The sequence below is a fragment of the Protomyctophum bolini genome (assembly GCF_963924005.1).
Source record: "Protomyctophum bolini genome assembly, chromosome: 22".
Classification (NCBI taxonomy): domain Eukaryota; kingdom Metazoa; phylum Chordata; class Actinopteri; order Myctophiformes; family Myctophidae; genus Protomyctophum; species Protomyctophum bolini.
Window position 1 is genome coordinate 23753685 of NC_137883.1, and position 19990 is coordinate 23773674.

The 19990-nt window shown below is 43.2% G+C and overlaps 1 protein-coding gene across 2 annotated transcripts in view; it reads left to right on the forward strand.

The window, feature by feature from the left end:
• The first annotated feature begins 1879 nt into the window (after nt 1-1879).
• The window catches only part of col5a1 (procollagen, type V, alpha 1), a 155929-nt gene continuing 137818 nt past the window's right edge, over nt 1880-19990 (forward strand). The window contains exon 1 of one of the 2 annotated variants that reach the window (XM_080756680.1): nt 1880-2364. In XM_080756680.1, the coding sequence (XP_080612806.1) occupies nt 2265-2364 (100 nt within the window). In that variant the 5' untranslated portion in view covers nt 1880-2264. The remainder of the gene's footprint in view (nt 2365-19990) is intronic. The other variant, XM_080756679.1, reaches the window with a different exon arrangement.

Here is a 19990-nt window from a genome sequence, read left to right on the forward strand (position 1 = left end):
CACTGGTGTGCCGTGAGGGTATTGCAAGTGGGCCCCCAAATAATTGCACTAAACGCTAATAATATAATGGTAATTGAACATTAATATATAAAATAAAATACAAATGACGTGGTATAAAACCTTGAAAATATTGCACCAATACATGGGGTATTAAAGTATACTATGTTAGTTCAGAGTTCCATTGATCCAAGCGACCAAGTCAGAACACGATTGATTGATCATTAAAATAAACATGCTCTGAAGATGCACACGGCCCTCCATCATTGTCTCCACCAGGCCGAAGGCATGGGTGGACCGGGGGTTTGTTTTGCGCTCAGTCCGTCTGTCCGTCCGTCCATCCGTGTGTGTGGCCGTCCTACCGTCCGTCCGTCCGTCTGTGAACAGCGATTCACTGGCACCGTTGGCTTGATCGCAGCCAAACTCACTGTCTCCCTGGATGCCAGAGCTGGACCTCTCCCCTAAAGTTTTCACATTGGCCTGTTATAGAGCCACCAGGAGGCAGATTTTTGCTAAACCATATTTTTAACGGTACACCTACAGATTTTGTCCAAACATCACGCAAATTAGTACACAGTCTCTCTATATAGCCAGGCCCTACACGTAACGGGTCTTTCAGATTTCTCGTATATCCTGATTGTCTAAGATTGGCTTCAAATGTTCACAGTAGTACTCCATTTTGAACTATAAGTGCCGCAAATCATGAACACATTGTGTGATTTCCATGAACTTTTGCACACACAAATCAGTCTCATGCTTTAACTGGCCTATTTGTGTTTTTATCTATAACTGCACAAATCTGTGTAAAACTTTGTATGCATACTCCCTAGAGGCCAAGGACAAACCTTTGCCATGTATTTTTCATTTTTTGGTATTTCTCCTTCAGATTTTATCAAAATTTTACTCTAATCAACATGATCTCTATAGTCATGTGATCAAGACGGGTCTAGTCGGGTATAGTGGACTGACCTCATGCTTCCTCCTATGCATGAGGAGTCCACGCTGCTTCATTTGACTATCTTGAGTGTAGCATTGCACATTTCGTCTGTATTTAGAGAGCACAGCTAATTCTATATAAAGTGAAATAAATAGAGCAAGACCGTATACTTTGTAATGATGCAACAATACAGTAGCCTATATTGTAGTCACTATAGCCTATCCGTACTGTAGCTTCAGATGCAAAATTGCATGCAGGATATGACATGCAGAAGACTGGGCACTTCATATGACTTATTTGCCCTCATAAAACTGGGCATTCATTCATGCGTGCATGCTTTTTTGGGGGGTGCATGGGAGAAGACACTCGCTACTTCGGTATAATAATTATTGTAGAGAGTATGCCTATTGGCCCGAAGCTGGCCACTATCATACAAGAATTTTGTAATTCTCAGAAAAGGGCTTGAAAATATTTTGAAATTGATTTGAACAATTTCTCAGCTCCAACATGTTTGTGCACTGACTGTAGGCCTATAATGTTTAATTTCGTATCAGAAAGCTATAGCCTATGGTGTTGTCTGTTGTGTATATGATATGATCCTACTTTATTCAGCCTACTTTTACCGCTCTGCTGCTCACCTAGAATTTAAACAGCGGATGTTCTGTTACTATGGGAAAGTGTGGAATAGACTCCTAAGAAGACTCGAGCGCAATAAAAATGTAGGCGTCAAAAAAAAACTTTCTCCCAACTTTTTCTTCCCGTACCGTTCCGTCCCCACACACAACAACGACCAATAACAGCGCTGCCTCTGGCCCACCGACTCCTCTGATTTGCTCGCCCCCGCTGTCCCGCAAAGTGAGTGACAGCGGCGCAGGGGGAAAGGTTTGTTCTCCTCTAACTCTCTCCCCCTCTCGTTGGAACTTCTTTTTGGGAAGGCCTCTCCCCTCCCTGGCTGCTGTGAGACCGTAAAGAGGGGGGCAAGTTAACCACCACGTCTCTGCTCGGACGGAGTCTCGGCAGAAGCAGGATACTTCAGACTAGGAGCGCAGAGGAGAGCGCAGAGGAGGACGCAAGTGGGTGAGAAGGGTGTCCCGTCCCTTTTCAACGTATATCTGGAGGAAACCCCCACTGAACTACTTATGGCTGCTTGAGCAACAAAAAAACGATACCCCCCAGCCTCTCTTTTCTCTGGCAGTTTGGCTTCTTTTTATACTTCTCTCCTGATCAAAAGTAGCCACCCTTATCATATCCAGTTGTTTCTTCGCAAGAGAAGAAAAGTTTTTTTTCATCCACTTGCCCGACCGTGGACGTCACTGACTGAGCGGCGGTCATGGATACCCATATAAGATGGAAAGTAAAACGGAGGTTAAGGGACGCTCAGATGACTCTAGCGGTGATCCTGCTTTTTGTCACATCGCAAGCAAGTTCAGGTAAGCTGTTCGGGTTAGTTTTAAGAATCACTTCTCTCTCTCTGGCTGCACACAATTCCTGCAGCCGCTCGCAGGCAGGCACGCTTTTTGGACCAGAGCAAAGAAAAGAAAAGAAAAGGAAAAAAAGTTTGCAAACGAGTTCCAGAGTCACTCCGCCCCTCTCCATCTGAACTCACATTTTGTTTTGTATTGCATTTATCCTTTGGAATTGCTTCATAAACCCCATTGTTCACTTCTAAACTGCCAGCCATGATGTCAGTATTTGGGAGTTACTAAAGGAGATGCGCATTCTTTTACTTTGGGATGAGCTGCTCTATATGCTATGGCCCTGGATGGTGGATGGAAGTTGATTTTCTGTGTCTAAACGATTGGACACAGCATATGACTTAGGCTTAGAGGCTATGTCAGAAGTTCTGAGTCTGTCTCAGAACAACTTATGTAGCCTACTGACATAATGTATTTGACTATTTGAGCATCCAACTCCATGCTTTTTATAGGCGAAGGGCAAGACACAGCCTGAAGAAATGCAACAGTGTGCCATCTAAATCTGCCTTAATTGGTCAGCCTTAGAGTATAACACAATTGGTAATTTGGTACTGATTCAATGGTGTGATCATACATGTGTCAGATATCAACCATAAGAAATCAAGAGAAGTTGACATGCTTTTTTTTTAAATGCACATCATCCATCAACCAGTTGTAATGGAGACAGTGCTGTTAATAAGCATGGTTTTTTTCCTCCTTCTTTTAATACACATTGAAGGGATGCATGCTTTTTCCAGGCATGAGGCCAGCTATTATGAGAAGGAAGGCAGGGTCCTAGCTTGTCTTAAGTGGAAGGGTGGAGCCGCCTAAAGGTGCAAGACACAGGATGCAATCTGATGCATGTAGCAATTCACACCATGCAGCAGGTTATAATTGAAAGGCCAGCACTCTTTTACCAGTTGTATTATTAACACCAAACTGTTGAGCAGAACATCATTAAATTGAAACGAATTCATGCTCATGTAGGCTACTATACACTACGGCTGTGTCCTTATCAATTCTATTCTATTCACGACAGAGGTTGCTTTATTGGTATGGGAAACATACGTTTACATTGCCGGAGCTTATCTCTCATTATCTCCAGAGCCTACTTGCATATAGGAATCGGGTTGCCATGTTGGTTCCCCCTGTTTGAAGGCTGTTGACAGATTCAATGTTGATGTAATGCAGTGGCCCTCAATGTGGGGTCTGGAAACCCCAAGGGGTCCTTGAAGGGGGTGGGGGAGAGGGGGGGGGGGGGGGCTCCAGGGGGTCCCCAGCAAAATGAGGAACAGTTTGAACACTTAAGCACCATTTAAACAAATATCTTACTTTACAAGCTCACAACACATTTTTGCCTATAATGACATCCACAAAATATAGGGACACTAGGTTAAAACTTCACTATAACTTCACCATCTTTAAGGTTCACAATGAGAGAATGTCAGCTACTGTATAACAATGGCTATTCATATTGTTTCTCTCTGCGCATACAGTTTATACACTTTTTATTTATGTATTGAATACTTTAAACAGTTTGCAAATAGTAGGTGTATACGACTTTACAATGATGGTTATAATGAAATCACAAAGAGCCCTCTAGGGGCTTGTTTCAGTTGTGGTCTTCCTGTGTATTCAGTTCAAGACATTTAAAGACATACAATCATTAATAACAGTCTAATCAAACACCCATAAGATCCTCTCTTATGGGGTCCGTCCGTCCCTCCCGGTACCACCACATCGTTTCAAATGGGAGGGGTCTGCAACTCGATACGTACCAATTTATGGGGGTCCCCCGCCTTGGCATGGGAATGTTGGAGAACCAATGTATGTAGTGCAGCATGATAATGTGTCAGGCTGGCTTTCATCCACTACAAGGAGCTTGGTAGGTGGTCTTGTGTCTGCTGTCACAGACCCTGCAAGGTAAACAGATGGCCTGCTCTGTCCACATACCTCAGTGGACAGTGCTATGTCTGCTGCAGCTGGGCCTGGATGGGACTGACCCACTGTAGGTCCAAATAAGAATGTGATGACTTGTGCATGACTTGACCAGATGCTTTCTCTCTTCATTTTTTTGGGGGGGGGGGGATTGACTGATTAACCCATTTTGGTATGAGGTCGATTAAAAAAAGGCTTCTAAATCCTAAAAAGAAATCTGAAAAACCCATGTTTCTATGTCAGTGGTGCTCAACCCTTTTCATGTCAAGGACCCCCAGAATGATCTCTATTGGGCCACGGACCCCCATCTCAAAATATGTAGTTCCAGGGACCCCCCCCCCCCCCCCAGAAGCCAATACTTTAATAAAAAAATGTTCGCTCTGAAATATATGTTCAAAGATTTGTGCCACATTTTCACGATTTTTCAAAAAATAGCTAAAACATAACACAATGCTAACACCAAAAGGGGTTCCAGCCCAAAATGGCTTAAAGTAACATTACATTGTAATACATCAGTGGTTCTCAATCTTGTCAATTTCAAGGCGGACGGACCCCCATAACTGAGATTTGGATTCCCCTCAAGGAACCTTCAGCTGAGGGACCCTGCCTGCACCCCACTTTTCAGAATCATTGCATTACATAAATAAAGCATAACTGTACAATTCTAGTGAATTTTGAATCAACTCCTGTACTGTACAGTAATATTGAGCTATATATGTTGCTCATTAACTGAGCTTAAACATCTGTGCAATGGGTGGATGCTCGCAGGTCATTTCTGACGACAGAGTTGAACTGGAGTTTTAATGAGTTTGGGTGACTCGATCTTATTTAATGCTGCTGGCTGGATTTTAATCAACTCTTAAAAAACTGACCGAATGCAACCAGAGTCTTGTTAAAGGTGATGGTGCTGCTGCTGCTACACATCCTGGATTGTTACACTTTACTACTCAATTGCGAGCAACAATTAATGGGTTTTCACATCATGAAATAATGTATGTGTTTTCTTTACAACACACGAGAATGACTTTGATCAAACGATGAACCATGACGTGTTTCGACCATTAAACGTGAGATTTACTGCTTGTGAAAGTATCTTATCCCTCACCAGGGGCAGGTAAACAGCGTGGTTATGTTAGTAATTAGACAGAATTACCACACATTTTGTCAGCAGTTAACGATTCTGAACCAGGTGACCCCCTTTGCTCCACCTACATGTCCAATCACGTTCCAAGCAAGGCTTCCATGTTCACCAGCATCACTATTCACCTTTTTCCTGGGCTGTGTGTGCTCCAGTTCCTGTCGATTTGATCCAATGGAAGCCAATGAAACTGGTCAGATGACCAATGATATCCAATGAAATCAACAGGAACTGGAGCACACAGCCCAGGAAAAAGGTGAATAGTCACCTGGACCAATGGAACCATTCTGGTACTCAAAATGGACTGTTTGTATAAATGACCCGATTCAGTTCCTGGCACCATAATTAATTAAGTATTTGGATAAGCAAAGAGTGGTTGATGCTCAAATATTAAGCTATATTCTAAATCAATCACGTCCCTCCTGTGCTCATTACCCGAATAGTAGCCTACATGATATTAATGAGCACTGCATAGATCCATGATGAAAAATGATCATTACAGAGTTAAGGGAATTGACATTCCAGCTTAGTATTCCATACATGTCACTCTGATATTAATGTTTCTTACTGTAGAGTCTGCTTTAGTTTTTTTTTCAGGAAGAGATACTGTACTAAGTACAGTACTAAGGCCTTGTTCATTGCCTTTAAAGCAGTCGTTTTTCAACCAGTGGTCTGGGGACCACCAGTGGTCCTTGAGAGGGGTCCCAGGTGGTACCCAGCTAAATGATGGAGTTGGTAACCAAATGGACTCATTTGGTTTAATCTTACGCTCTCAAGAGTTACATTATTGTTAAACATCTGCGTTACTTAATTTACAAGTCAAGACAATTAGAGAATGTAGAAGAATTGTTATTTTGACCGACATGTGGCTGTTGTCGAATGGTGGTCCGTTGCTCAAACGCAGAATAAATAACGGGCCTTGGATGCGAAAAGGGTTGAAAACCACTGCTTTAAAGCATCACCGATATTAACAGTTTCAGTTTACAGAATTATTGGTGCCACTGTAAACCCTATTTTCTTTCATCCTGAATAGTCTCCATATAGAATTAACTGGCCCCACAAAGCCTTTCCTTCAGAGTGGCTTATGACATCACTGAGGAAACCCTTGTTTTAAATCCAAGTGGAGACTTGTTGCCGCAGGAGGGCCATAAGACATGGGTTTCAAGGGGTCGGGGGTCAAAGGGTGAAGGTTGTGACTTTAATATTGCCACCACTGTCAGGTTTTACAGCGTCGTTGCGATTAAGAAAGGAATGCTGTAGGATCAAAGTTATCGAAACATAAGTCTTGACGTCGTCTGGAGGGGCGTGTCTGTGTGTGTGTGTGTGCTTGCGAGAGAGAGTAGCTTATTCCAGGATTATATTTATTTTCTAACTTGTCTGTCCTGTACTGTATTATACAGTTCTATAAACGTCACATGAGTAGGAAGCATACAGTAGGTAATATGAAAGTTCTTCTTTATTTTTTTTTAACTTTCTGGGAACTCACTCAACAATTCGAAGCAGTTTATTGTCTGACAGTTTATTGTTCTGCTGAGATACCTGGTTTGAACCGGCAGTGGGTGTCTATTGTAGGTGGACCTTTTAATAGACGTTAAAGTTAAAGTACCCCTACAATCAATGGAGCCTTTTCAGAAAGCTTCAAAAACATTTCAAAGTTTTGTCTCCCCCCCCCCCCCCCCAGTTTGTTATGATTAATTAAGAAAATAGGTTTTTTCTTAATGGCCTACTGTGTCAATAGGAAGCATTCCCATATGATTAGAAAGGAACTTGTCAAACTACTTTATTCATTGAACATTTTGAAATAACATTCTTTGAATGCCATGTGCAAATGAAAACAACAGATGGATTGGTGCCAAAGCCACACTGATGCCTATATAACCTTGAGCTAGACACATGGCTGAAACGACCCGGTGTATGATGGACGGGGTCAGAAAGTTTGATTCGCGATTTAGTGATTTATGCTTTTTATATCAGGATTTGAAATTAGTTTTTTCCCCCCTCATGCTCCTTTAAGAAACGGGGAGAATAAGAAGTAAAAAGGCCTTGTTGTTTCACTGTGCTCGTTCACATCTGGATCCGATGAGCGCCATTGTGCCGTCTGCCCAGATCCCAGAAAAGGCAGAAAAAATGTGTTCCAGATGTTTTTGTCCCGGTCCTGGTGGAACGAGGACCTGTGAAAAAATACTGTTTCATTTTTCAAAAGAAAAATACACTATTTCGTGTTTTTAGAGACGAGTTCTGTTCAGAAGAAGTGTGTGGGGGGAGGTGGGGGGGGGGGGGGTGAATAAAACAGCTGTATTGTCCCTGTTGGTTTGTGAAGGTCTTAACAATAGCTGGCATTTCAGCCAGGTTTGCAGATATATGCGACCCCCCCCCCCCCCCCCCCCCCGGTCATTAAAAGGCTCTTTTTGTTTAAAGGAGAGCAGCTTTATGATGGGGTTAACAGTGGAATACAACTGGTCCACAGCTGGTTTCTATTCAGGAACCTTTTTTACATCTGAAACGCTCCCCCTTCATGAATAATGTCTTCACTGTCACGCAGAAACCTTGTATCCTTTTTCCCCCCCTTTAAAAAAAATGTTTTTGTATATTTCTTCCCACAAAAGATTTTGGAGGCCAGGTTGTCTGTCTGTGAGTTTTATGAATAAATGAATGTAACCAATGAAAAGTATTAAGAGCTTGTTACTAAAATACCAGAGCCATAGAGTAAGACAGTTACGACAACTCTGTTCACTTCATGGGGCCAGTCCAGTCTTCTACATAGACTTCTATTGGCGATTGGGACACCGGAAGTTTACGGAATCGGAATGCATTGGAGTCTATGGGCTCGCGCGAGTACATGAACCACGTGACCGGGCTGTTTTCTGCACCCTCAATGTCGTAACTCTGTCTATACTCTATATAGAGTCTGCTAAATACTAACTAATTGGATCATGCATTGGATTTGGAACACAGATTATTTTCCATCTGACAGGCAGCTATGATGATTTCTAAAGATTAGTGAACATAAGTACAGGTAGCACTATCTGTCTGCACCTGTCTGCTCAATCCTGAAGATGTTTGTAACCTTTAGCCGAACTGCTTTGACACATTATTTTTCGACATTGAGAAGCCCAGGATATAATTTAGTCTATTTTGTCGGTTTCTATTTGTATTTCAGCATTGAACAGGAACCCTTAACGAAGACAGAGCCAATGCATGCATTTTGCTTATTTACTAAACATTTTGGAAAGGTTGAACGTTTCCTAAAGGTTTTGCTAGATTATGGTTTTGATTGTCATGACGTTTTGATTGTCATGAAAGTATACAGACTGTGGAAACTAGAAACACGTTTATTTGAGAAATCTGAATCGATGTGTAGCTTTAGCCGTAGACTCTCTGCAAAGTGAAGAGTTGCCATTGACCAGCACTGCTGTCCACTTGGATCAGGATCTAGCACATGTTGGCAATGTTTGCAATAGAAAGACCACATCAGCTGAGCCATGATTTAGAACTGCTTCATTAAAGCTGATGGGCTTAACCACACGAACCCTAGCGTCTCTTTTCTGAGGCCAACAATTGGCAAAGCTGATCAAGCTCACAATGTGCCACAAGTACGCAATGCGCTGTGAGTTGGCAGTGCTGTTGGTTGGTCTAGAGGGGGGAGAAGATGCAGGCCTAGTATGGACCCGTGGCAAAGCATACAGGGTTCTTTAGTTTATATTATGCTGATAAAGCGTCGTCTTGGCTCACGCACACTGATTGCTGTTGCAAAATGTCAATACAAAAGTTATTTTGCAATTACATAACTCAATAGCATGTTTCTTTACCACACTGCGATTGATGCCAATCTCTTAGGCTTATGACAGCTGATCCCACCCTTACAATAACAATCATCAATCATCCAATGATTCTATGTTGCACACAGGACGAGAAATAAGTACTGTACAGTAGCCATGCATGCCCCAACGTGCCCTTAAGACGGTGCTGCGTGGATGCTCTGTGGCCAGCACCCCTCCCCATGATCTCACTCACTATACCAATACATTATTACATTTATGTTCTTAATCAGTATGAAATAAAAAAATCAACTGATGATAATATACAGTATACTAGACAAGCTGCCAGCAGTTATTGTGCTGACAATGTGTTGCTTAGCAATGCAATGATCAGTGTCTCTTCCAAGTTCTGGTAGCAATAATTGGCTGTGTGGGGTTCTGTTAACAGAATCATAGCTTATGCAGTCGTAGCAGAACTTTGTGCTTTGGCCACCAATAGACGTCACGGCCAGAATACTGGAATAACCCCAACCTCTGAGACCGACTTGGTCAGACGGCGGTGCCAGAAACTAGACATACAACATGATGAAAGTCGTAAAAAAAGAGAGATTTCTCAGTGAACATCGAGTGTGTTTCTTCTGTAATCTGAGGGGCGCTATGGATTATTTCTCCTTCAGAAGAAAGTGGGAATCTGGGAGCTCTGTTTGGCGCAATCAGATAAGTGGTGTGAAAACGTGTGTGTGTGGCTCTGCTGTCGCCATGGTGCACAGGAAGGAATTTGAGCTAGCCAGACTGTGGAGGGAGACAGTGACCCTGCAAATTGCACGTGCCACTTAAGACCATAAATGCAGGCATTGTGGAAAAGGCCTGCAGATCTTAAACATGCTTTATTATGACTATGAATCAGATCTATTGCCCGATAACAATTAACACGACGATACAAGAAAAAAAAACCTGTTTAAATCTGCGCGTCCTATGTTAATGAATAAAACACCATTTTAATCTGTATGGTAGACCAGGTAGAGTATGTTAATTAAAAGATAACTAGTTGGTCTCCCTACTCTTCCATGGAGACATTATACTCTGGTGTCAGGCTGGTTGTCATTGTCAAGTACTGTACAATATCTCCCCTGGACAACTGGAGTGGGAGAAAGGGTGATATTGGTCATCCATGTACTCTGACGGGCTCTGGCGGCACCCGTCAGCAGGGAGAGGTAGGACGAAGGCTCTACGCCCGTTGTCCTCCCGGTGGGGGCTCCTCACTGGCAGGTGAGCCAGTATAGGATACTAACAGCAGTGACAGCACAGAAAGTAAAAGGAAAGTCTTGTGCGGGAGACGTGGGTTCAAATCCCAGTTCGGACATAAAACATATGGATTTCAGCTTTAAATTTGAATATTCCGTTTTCTAAAGTGATGTGAACTGAACTCGTTGCCCCCACGCAAAGTTTTTCTTTAACACGACGCCGTTGTTCTGGCACGGCGAGCGTCTGCTGTTAAAAAATGGAAATTGTGACGTGAAATTCCAACACGATCAGCGGCGTGAAAGAAAAGGAGAAAAAAAAGTATTAATGGGAATTCTTATGTCACATTTTCTTGCCGTCTTCTAACAATGTGCGTTGTTAACAGCATGTGGTCTGTGAAGCAGTCCAGAGGAAGCATCAGGTCCAGCAGTCTTCTCAGAGACGCGCAGAGCCTTGCTTCAGAGGGCTAACAGTACTGCTCTGTTATGGGGTATTATAATCACAGAGCATGGAAACCAATGGATGAGTCATGTTTTCCAACCGCAGTCCCCTTCCTCAGTATGGGCCTAGCCACAGCCTGGCCAGTAGAATTACCGAAGCACAAGCAATTTTCTCTACTGGGGGAAATAGGATGATTCGCCTCTATGGTTTCTCCAGAAACCCATTTAGGCTACTTCATTCTTCTTATTAACCATATTCTATTTTCTTGTTTTACTTTATTAGGTGACAAAGTAATGGAAGTTAGAATGGAAAGACACACTGCCACGTAGTTTATTAGTTGGTTCAACAATCAGCATCCACACTACCGTAGATTTGATTTAGCTGGTACAGTATTTCCAACGGAACGGAAATCTAAATATAATGATGGCAAACCAAGAGACCAGTCTGAAGGCAGTGTAAAATAATGAAGGAAGAGACAATGAGTCTTGTGGCATCGGAAAAGTCGATTTTATAAACCGTATACTTTGGGTTAACCCAGGGCTCTATACCTCGGCACCCTCCTGCTGTGTCGCTCTACGCTAAGTGACCAAAAGAGAGCATGTTAGGTAGACTCCTGCCTGTGCCCTTGACCCGGCTACTGGCATTACAACCTGGAGTTGGTCCCTGAGCGCTGCAGAGATACTGCTCACTTCTCCTTAGTACCAGTTAAGATGGTTTCATCAACAGAATAATAAAGTACACACTCACCTTTACCTTTTACCTTTAAATATCTTCGCAGACAATAGCCGATCTACAGGCTCCCAACCCATCGTGCTTTCATTGCGTTGTGAGCTTATAGATAGACCCATGGCTATGGGTGTTTACATACACCAGAATATAAGGGCACGTAGGGTTCAAGTTGTTAGGTTTCATCATGATTTGGGGCTAAAAGGTTCAGTTCATGATGGTGGATATCATTTATATCACAGTGACCATCTCCAAATAGTCTTGGCTTTGATGTCTATATATACATATAGGCTACACAGTAACCTGCTATTTTAACCCAAAGCACCCATTTCAAGGGGCTAATGTCATTTCCTCAGAAGCAGGAAGAGCGGCATTACTAACTAAGCACATTTTGTTGTGCTTTAATTTCAAATAGTTATATTTTGCCAGTCCTCATGTTGACATATGGTGGTGACCGCTCTAGATTCAGGATGGAACCTGGGCGGTCCTGAGTTGACTCTGTGTACTTCAGTCTACACCAAATCGATCTACAAGCTCAGAATGTGGCGAGTTGTGACGCGGTGTGAGCTTGTAGATCTACTATTTCTTTCCCAGGGATCCTCCCGGAAACGCTGGTCGCTGCACTGCGAGCGCAGATGCAGTTTGAACAGATCTCTGACAGATTGTTTTCAGTGGCTGAGTGACAAACGTTTCCTGGAAAACATCTGGGGGTCATGGAGTTCACTGATGATGTCATGAAAGGATTTGGTCTTTCTAGAAATGGATAATGTTTACAGATATAGTTATAATCTTTCGGAACTTGTTTGTCAACCCTTTGCCAATTTTAAGATCCACTTTGACACATTTTGAGACTATCAAAATATCAAATGTGTAAGAGCAATTAGGGCTGAAATTATCGATTATTTTCTTAGTGATTATTCTATCGAACACAATGGAACACAATGGCTCTAATTAAAGAATATAAAGCATTAGCCGCCCCTGTCCTGGCTCTATGATTGCCAGTGTTTGCTGATCACTGAAAAAACAAACAAACAAAAACAAATGACGCAACAGTATTCCAAGCTGTTATCGGTTTGTGTTGCCATCTGGCCCTGACCAAATACAATGAGGCACCTAGAGGTGTGCTTAGTAGAGCCTCTTCAGCATCTCCTGGTGGACAAATGTACAGACAGACAAGCAAGCAAACAAACAGATATATTCATTCACTTTTGCATTGCCTTGTGCTTATTTTTCATTACGGTGACAGTCTTATCATTCCCCCTGTAGTCCCCTAGTGCCTCCCTTAGGGGCCGATCATACCAAAAGGTGCCACTGCAGAGACTGCTGCTGCTTCAGAGATTGCCTTGCAGCCAGGTGACATATTGGGGCAAGCTAATCTCAGAGCACCTGGGGAGCGGTGCCATTGTTATCGTCTATAGTATGTTGCCCTTCATCTAGCTGTGGTGGAATCTGAGTTAAAACTGCAATGTTTGCTCTTATTTTGAAAGATGCATATAATGGATAAAAGCAACATGGTATAACATATAGATATACTGAACAAACTATTCCCAGAAGTACTTGAAGAAACGTGTGGGATTTCATTGGGTAGGCCCTAAAATGATGATGGATTTGGGGTGTTACTGGTTGAGGTTTGGTTGTTCCTGCCTGATGACTACAAACCAGTGACTACAATGACGTAGGTTACCATCCGCTCCCGGCCGGATCATAAACCCCCGAAAACGGAATGCCTCCCCAGGCTAGCTATAGCTACTGCCAGGGTGTTGTGTGGGGTGTGTGTTTGCTTCACAATAGAGTGAGACCCCAATAAAGGCAGTAAACTTATAGCAGCAGACCAGCTGCTGGAATCGTTAACGCACACTCGCCTGCTGCCTGGAGACTTGACTTGTGTTTGGCCATCCTGCCACAGCTTATATACTAGGCTAGAGATGAGTTTATCCTGATGACATTTCTGCAAAATGCTACTGGCTAGCTACTATTCGATGCAACTTATGTCGCGAGGTTTTGTGGCACGATATTTCCTTACATCTACTTAATGTATATTGATGACTCCCCTCTAGTAGGCCTACCACCCTTAGGCCAAAAATCTCACTTGCATGTAAGATCTCTCAAAGTGTAATGGATGGATTTCCATGACTTGCAATGCTGACCGCATTGATTCGTGTTCTGTGGAGAATGAACCATAATGATTTTGGTAACCCCATGACCCTTGCTCTGCCTCTGCCCCTAGGCCAAACTTTCTACTGGCACCACTAAATGATATCTCTAAATCTAATGGGAGGATTACCATGACATTTGCTGAGGGCATTCCTGATTCTTGGAAGATAAACCCTGGCCTTTTGAATGACCCCCTTGCCTTTAGTTCATCTCTCAGGCCACTATATATTGTGTTTTCAGATTTCATCGATAGCTCCATAGACTTGTTTGACAGCATTATCATCAGTTGGATTCCATGTTAACGTGTATTTTCAGACATTTAACCGCTCTTTTCCCCCTCTACACCAAACGGCTTTGTCAAAAATAGCCCTAATCTACAAGCTTGTAGATCTGCTATATGCTGTATTCGGGCTAAAGTTCCCCTCAGAATAGGGATGCTCGGGTTAAAGTGGTTAATGGAAAGAAATGTTATCACACTGACGTGCTTGAAGAATGCTAGTATACAGTGTATGTTTCTACAGTTGCGGTGGAAGTGGAGCACACTGTGGAAGCCGGAGTCATTCTTTCCATGGTAGTTTTACAGCAGAGAGCAGACATCAGACAGTGATTTATCTTTGCTGCGCTGAGCTGTAGGATGTGAAGTAAACCATCTGTCTCGCCACTGTTAAAGCAATGAGTCCAGCTTAAAGGCCAACTTCACAGATTTCCTTTATTTTTTCTTCTTTTTTTCCTTTTTCTTTCACGCCATGGTTCTGTAGGAGGCAGAGATGTCTGGATGGAAGATGTGCGCGCGCGTGCATGTGTGTGTGCGTGTGTGTGTGCGTTTTATGTATGTGTGTGTTTTGGTTTGTCTGAGCCGGTTAATCTAGCAAACCACTAGACTTAATCACAGTCAAATTCCAACATGTGTTTTGTGAAATATTTAGTTTAATTAAATAATGGAAGTCAAAGGCAGTTGTATCTGGCTGAAACCTTTGCCCACATAATTATCGTCCCTGTTGGGTGGAAGAAAACGGTTAACTTTTCACAGGACTTGTGTTACGCTGCGGTATGATCAAGTAGGGCGTCGAATAGGGCCCTCTAGGGCTTTAGAACATGGAGATATAAGATGTTTCTGCATGACAGCAATGGCATGGAGTCACACATCATAGATACAGTACATCCTACTGCAGGTGACTGACGCCATAGACTGACAACATACAACCATGGCGCTACTCCATCATGTTAACTCGTCTCCCAGTTCTGTTGTTGTTCTTTTCAACAGGTGGTCCGTGGACCACTGGTGGTCCATGGAGGTATTGCGTGTGGTCCCTGACCGTGCATTTAGTAATGTGTTGTTATCTGTAGTCATTTACTGACAAGTCGGAGGTCAAGAAATTCAACAGAAAAAGGGAGTTAGAATCTCACGAGGGGGGAGTGCACCGGATTGTCTGGTTGTGTCATTATTATTATTAGGAAATTATTAGTAGTCAATGGACCATTGGTTGAGAAACAGTGGGATGTACACACATGGGATGCATAGCAAGTGTAACAAAAGCACTATAAACTTAGCCCATATCCCCAACCCAACACGACAGTGGTCCCCCAGGTTGATTGTAAGTCAGGGTATTGGTCCCTCCCTCGTTCACAATCGGTTGACGATGCGATAAAACGTGGCCTATCCCGTCACTACCCAACTTGTTGTTGTGTCTGTGAAGAGTTCTCTGTCTCTGGCACTGGAACATCGTCACCATCATTTATTATTAGCCTGGTTAAAAAGCCAGACTAATATCACACAACACTGTCGCCGGCAGGCAATTTGTTTTTGCCAACGGCTGATTCGGTCTGGCTTATTTAGCCAGGCTACATTATTATAGCCACAGGCTGTCTCAGAAGGCTACGCTGCAGTGTCCAACTGCAGCGTGCACATGGAGGCCAGCCAGTGGTGACTGAGGGGTGCTATGAAAGGGTGTGTGGATAGAGAGGGGGGTCTTCCATAATGGCTATACAAATTGTTTATCGCACACTTTAGCTTACTGTTGGAGTCTTGGAATATCTTGAAAATCGTAACTTAGGCCTACTTTTAATCATAATTTATAACACTGCTGGTCTGGCAGAAACCTTGTCTTGAAACTAAGTGGTTAATTATGTCTGTGGGGTTTGTGTTCTACATTTGATCCATTGAAAGACAGCTTTTTCCACCCCATTTCCTTGGAAAGTAACTGTTTTTGGCCATCCAAGGTTTTCGAACAGCAACAATGTGCTTGTCGTTGTGCAGCTTACGAAAGGCCTCTATTACTTTATAAGTAGGAGGACTGCTACAGTGGAGCAAATACGGGAGCCAATAGCAATAAGCAAATAATGTCAATTAATGCCCATTTCCATTGTGGTTGTCATAGTTCTGTTGTAGTTTAAACACCAAGCAAGTTAGCCAGAACAATTTGACCTGCCAAATTACATGCATGTGTCTTTGAACTCCGCTGTGGCCATGTACGACGTGGCACACGCAACACGCAACATTAACATGTATGACATGGCACACGCAACACGCAACATTAACATGTATGACGTGGCACACGCAACATTAACATGTACGACGTGGCACACGCAACATTAACATTATAAATGCAGAGAGTGAATGTTTCCAGTAGACAAACAAACGAGCTGTATTAAAGCTTCCAAATCAATCCGATAATCAGCATGACAAGCAGCTCTCAATAACGTTAGTTTTTCTGTTTTGTGTCAGAAGAACCATCAAACCCAAAACGGCTTGTTAAAAATGTCAAAACACTTGACATGAAACAGTTTTGAATGCGTGTACTCAGACGCGAATTGTGTGCTGGATAAATAATGTGATTGGCTGTACTTTGCGTGTACAACTTATTATGATACAATGGAACACATTACATGAGAGAAGTGAATAGTCATCCCTGTTGACACAATTATTACATATTCCCCACTTCGTGACGATCTTGTAGATCAGCTTGTAGATGAGCTATACAATTATTTAATGTGTTATTTATTTGTCATAACTACCCTGTGCAATTTGTGATATTGAAGCCTATATACCAAACCTGACAGCCCTAATCCAAAGTCAACTTTTAACCTATGTTGAGTTGTTGACAGACACCAATACGCCCTTTTTTAATTGCCACTGTGGTTTCTGAGAGATGTCCACAATCCAGATGTTTAGCAATGTTTTAGCAATGCTATTGGAAATTAATGGTATCAGTTAGCCTTGACCCGTCTACTTCTATAGCGTCCTTGTTCTTTGAACTCGGCCTTCATTTTGATCTGAATCTGAACTGCACACCTGTACAAAGAGCAAAGCCAAACAACTTGCCAAATCACTGTTCTGTATCGGCTATCATAGGCAGTTTGTCTGTGTGGAGGAGGAGGTGCCATGTGTAACCAAGTGCACATGAACTGTCAACCCTGTTACATTTGTTTCCTTGTCAAATGAATTGTAATTTGTGGATTCTTAAAGAACTAAAGTGTGTGTGTGTGTGTGTGTGTGTGTGTGTGTGTGTGTGTGTGTGTGTGTGTGTGTGTGTGTGTGTGTGTGTGTGTGTGTGTGTGTGTGTGTGTGTGTGTGTGTGTGTGTGTGTGTGTGTGCGTGTGCGTGTGTGTGTGTGTGTGCGCGTGTGTGCGTGCGTGTGTGCGCGCCTGTACTGTGGCTCTATGGTGAAAAGGAACTAAGTACACATACTCACTACTACTCAGTTATTATTTTACTTTACTGAAGTATTTTCAATACTTTTGCTACTACTCCATTACATCTCAAAGGCGAATATTACAATTATTTGAAAACTTTGCATGAACCTTTATTGAAAAGGATATCCCCCTTGAGATGTATCTCAAGTAAGCATTTTTTTTGTTTTCGAGGGGGTCCAACTGAACAACATACAGTACAGCAAACACAGTAGACAGAACAATACAACAGATACATTCATGCCTCCAAAAAGCCCTCCAAAAACCCACAGAATAGCAGACTTCATGCATCAGTGTGCTCGTGTAATGATGTCAAGATGTACAGATGATGAACATGAACCAAAAAACACACCATAAATCATTACAAATCATGCATTATTAACCACATAGTTAAATGAATGCACACAAAGTACAAACCATATGCACCTTGGCCGCGGTGGAGATCATGGATTTCACAACGCCACGCCAGACTTTCCGTTCCTTCATTTACCATCGCCAGTTCCTGCTTTACTGATGCATGCTGTGTTCCTATAGCGATGACATCATCAGGGAACGTCGGTTTTCTAAATTCTACCTCTGGTCTGCTTTGAGGCAGCATTCCAGAGAAGAAGGGAAGATATTACCTCATTGTTTCTACCTCTGGTCTGCTTTGAGGCAGGACTCCAGAGAAGAAGGGAAGATATAACCTCATTGTCAGCTCTGTAGCAGTGGCAAACTGTGTTCTTCTGGATCGGACTAGTGAAGAAACACGGGGAAGGTTGAATACACACATTATACCACTTCAGCCCTATTTAAACTTTGGCTATTTGAAAATAGCCGATCCACACGCTCACAACGCGTTGTGAGCTTGCAGATCTGCTATTTTTCTGAAAATGTGATACATTTTTCCATCACTGGCTCTCTATGCATGTACAGTACAGTATGTCTGACTGCTTGTCTTTGTGTGTTCTTTATCTTGTCCGGTGTTTCCTGTTATTCAGTGATTAGGCTCTTCCCTGGGAATGATGTCCCTGCTGCCTGGACGCGGTCCCTCATCTCATGATGAGCTGCAGCGCCGGCACAGGCTGGGGTTGCCCGGTAGTGGTGGTTGTTGTTGTTGTTGTTGCTGAGAGAAACAGGCAAACATGTCTACGAAAAGAAGCCCAAAATAAGCTACTTACTAGGCCACATGAGCGCACGCACACACGCACGCACACGTTCTATAAGATCACAATGTGAGCTATTTCAATACAATCTTTGAAATATTTGGAATATTTTTTTAAACATAATATTATTTTTAAATGTTGTATGGCTTTAGATGGGGGGGGGGGGGGGCTACGGGCAAATACATGTATTCATTTGGGTGTCCTTGACATGAATATAATTTGAGAAACACTGGCTAAAACAACATTAGGAAGCAAGCCGAAATAAACAAAAAAAGGGGGGAAAAAAGAAGCAAAAAATACCCGCAGCTACCAATATTTACAAGCGACTTTACATGACATGACTTTACACAACCCCAAAGTCACTTATAATAATAAGCAGACATGGCAACAATGTTCTCCACCTCTCCTCTGAGGCTGCCCCTCTGTCTCCACCTCTCCTCTGAGGCTGCCCCTCTGTCTCCACCTCTCCTCTGAGGCTGCCCCTCTGTCTCCACCTCTCCTCTGAGGCTGCCCCTCTGTCTCCACCTCTCCTCTGAGGCTGCCCCTCTGTCTCCACCTCTCCTCTGAGGCTGCCCCTCTGTCTCCACCTCTCCTCTGAGGCTGCCCCTCTGTCTCCACCTCTCCTCTGAGGCTGCCCCTCTGTCTCCACCTCTCCTCTGAGGCTGCCCCTCTGTCTCCACCTCTCCTCTGAGGCTGCCCCTCTGTCTCCACCTCTCCTCTGAGGCTGCCCCTCTGTCTCCACCTCTCCTCTGAGGCTGCCCCTCTGTCTCCACCTCTCCTCTGAGGCTGCCCCTCTCATCACATCTGGGTACAGATATAGTTAATTCTGAGGGTCTTTATCTCTAAAAAGTTACAAATGGACAAAAGCGACTGAGCGTTCTTTTAGTTTAGTGTGATTGCTCATAAGCCTCCCTTCTCTCCTGAGAGGGTACAAATGTTCTGATCATTCGTAAGCCTGATTGGCACTAGCGGACTCATGAAGTAAGCTTCGGTCACTATGCCAACTTCTTCTCAGCATGTTGCTCTGTTACATTTAGTTATTGCGGGTCTGACCTTTTGCATCTGTGCGTGTGTGTTTGTGTGTGTGTGTGTGTGTGTGTGTGTGTGTGTGTGTGTGTGTGTGCGTGCGTGCGTGCGCGCATGCGTGCGTGCGTCTATGCACATGTAGGCTATAAGAAACTGAATGAACACACTGCTCTCTGAGTGCCAGTGAATCAGGTTAGCCGTGGTGTCAATTAGGTTCAAGCTAACGTGCGCCTTTATGCTGTATACGTAGACCATCCCTGTGTGTGTGTGTGTGTGCGCGCTAGTGTGTGTGTTCCACTTCCATGACAGGAAGTCCGTTGTTTATGTAATATGTTTAATGTAGC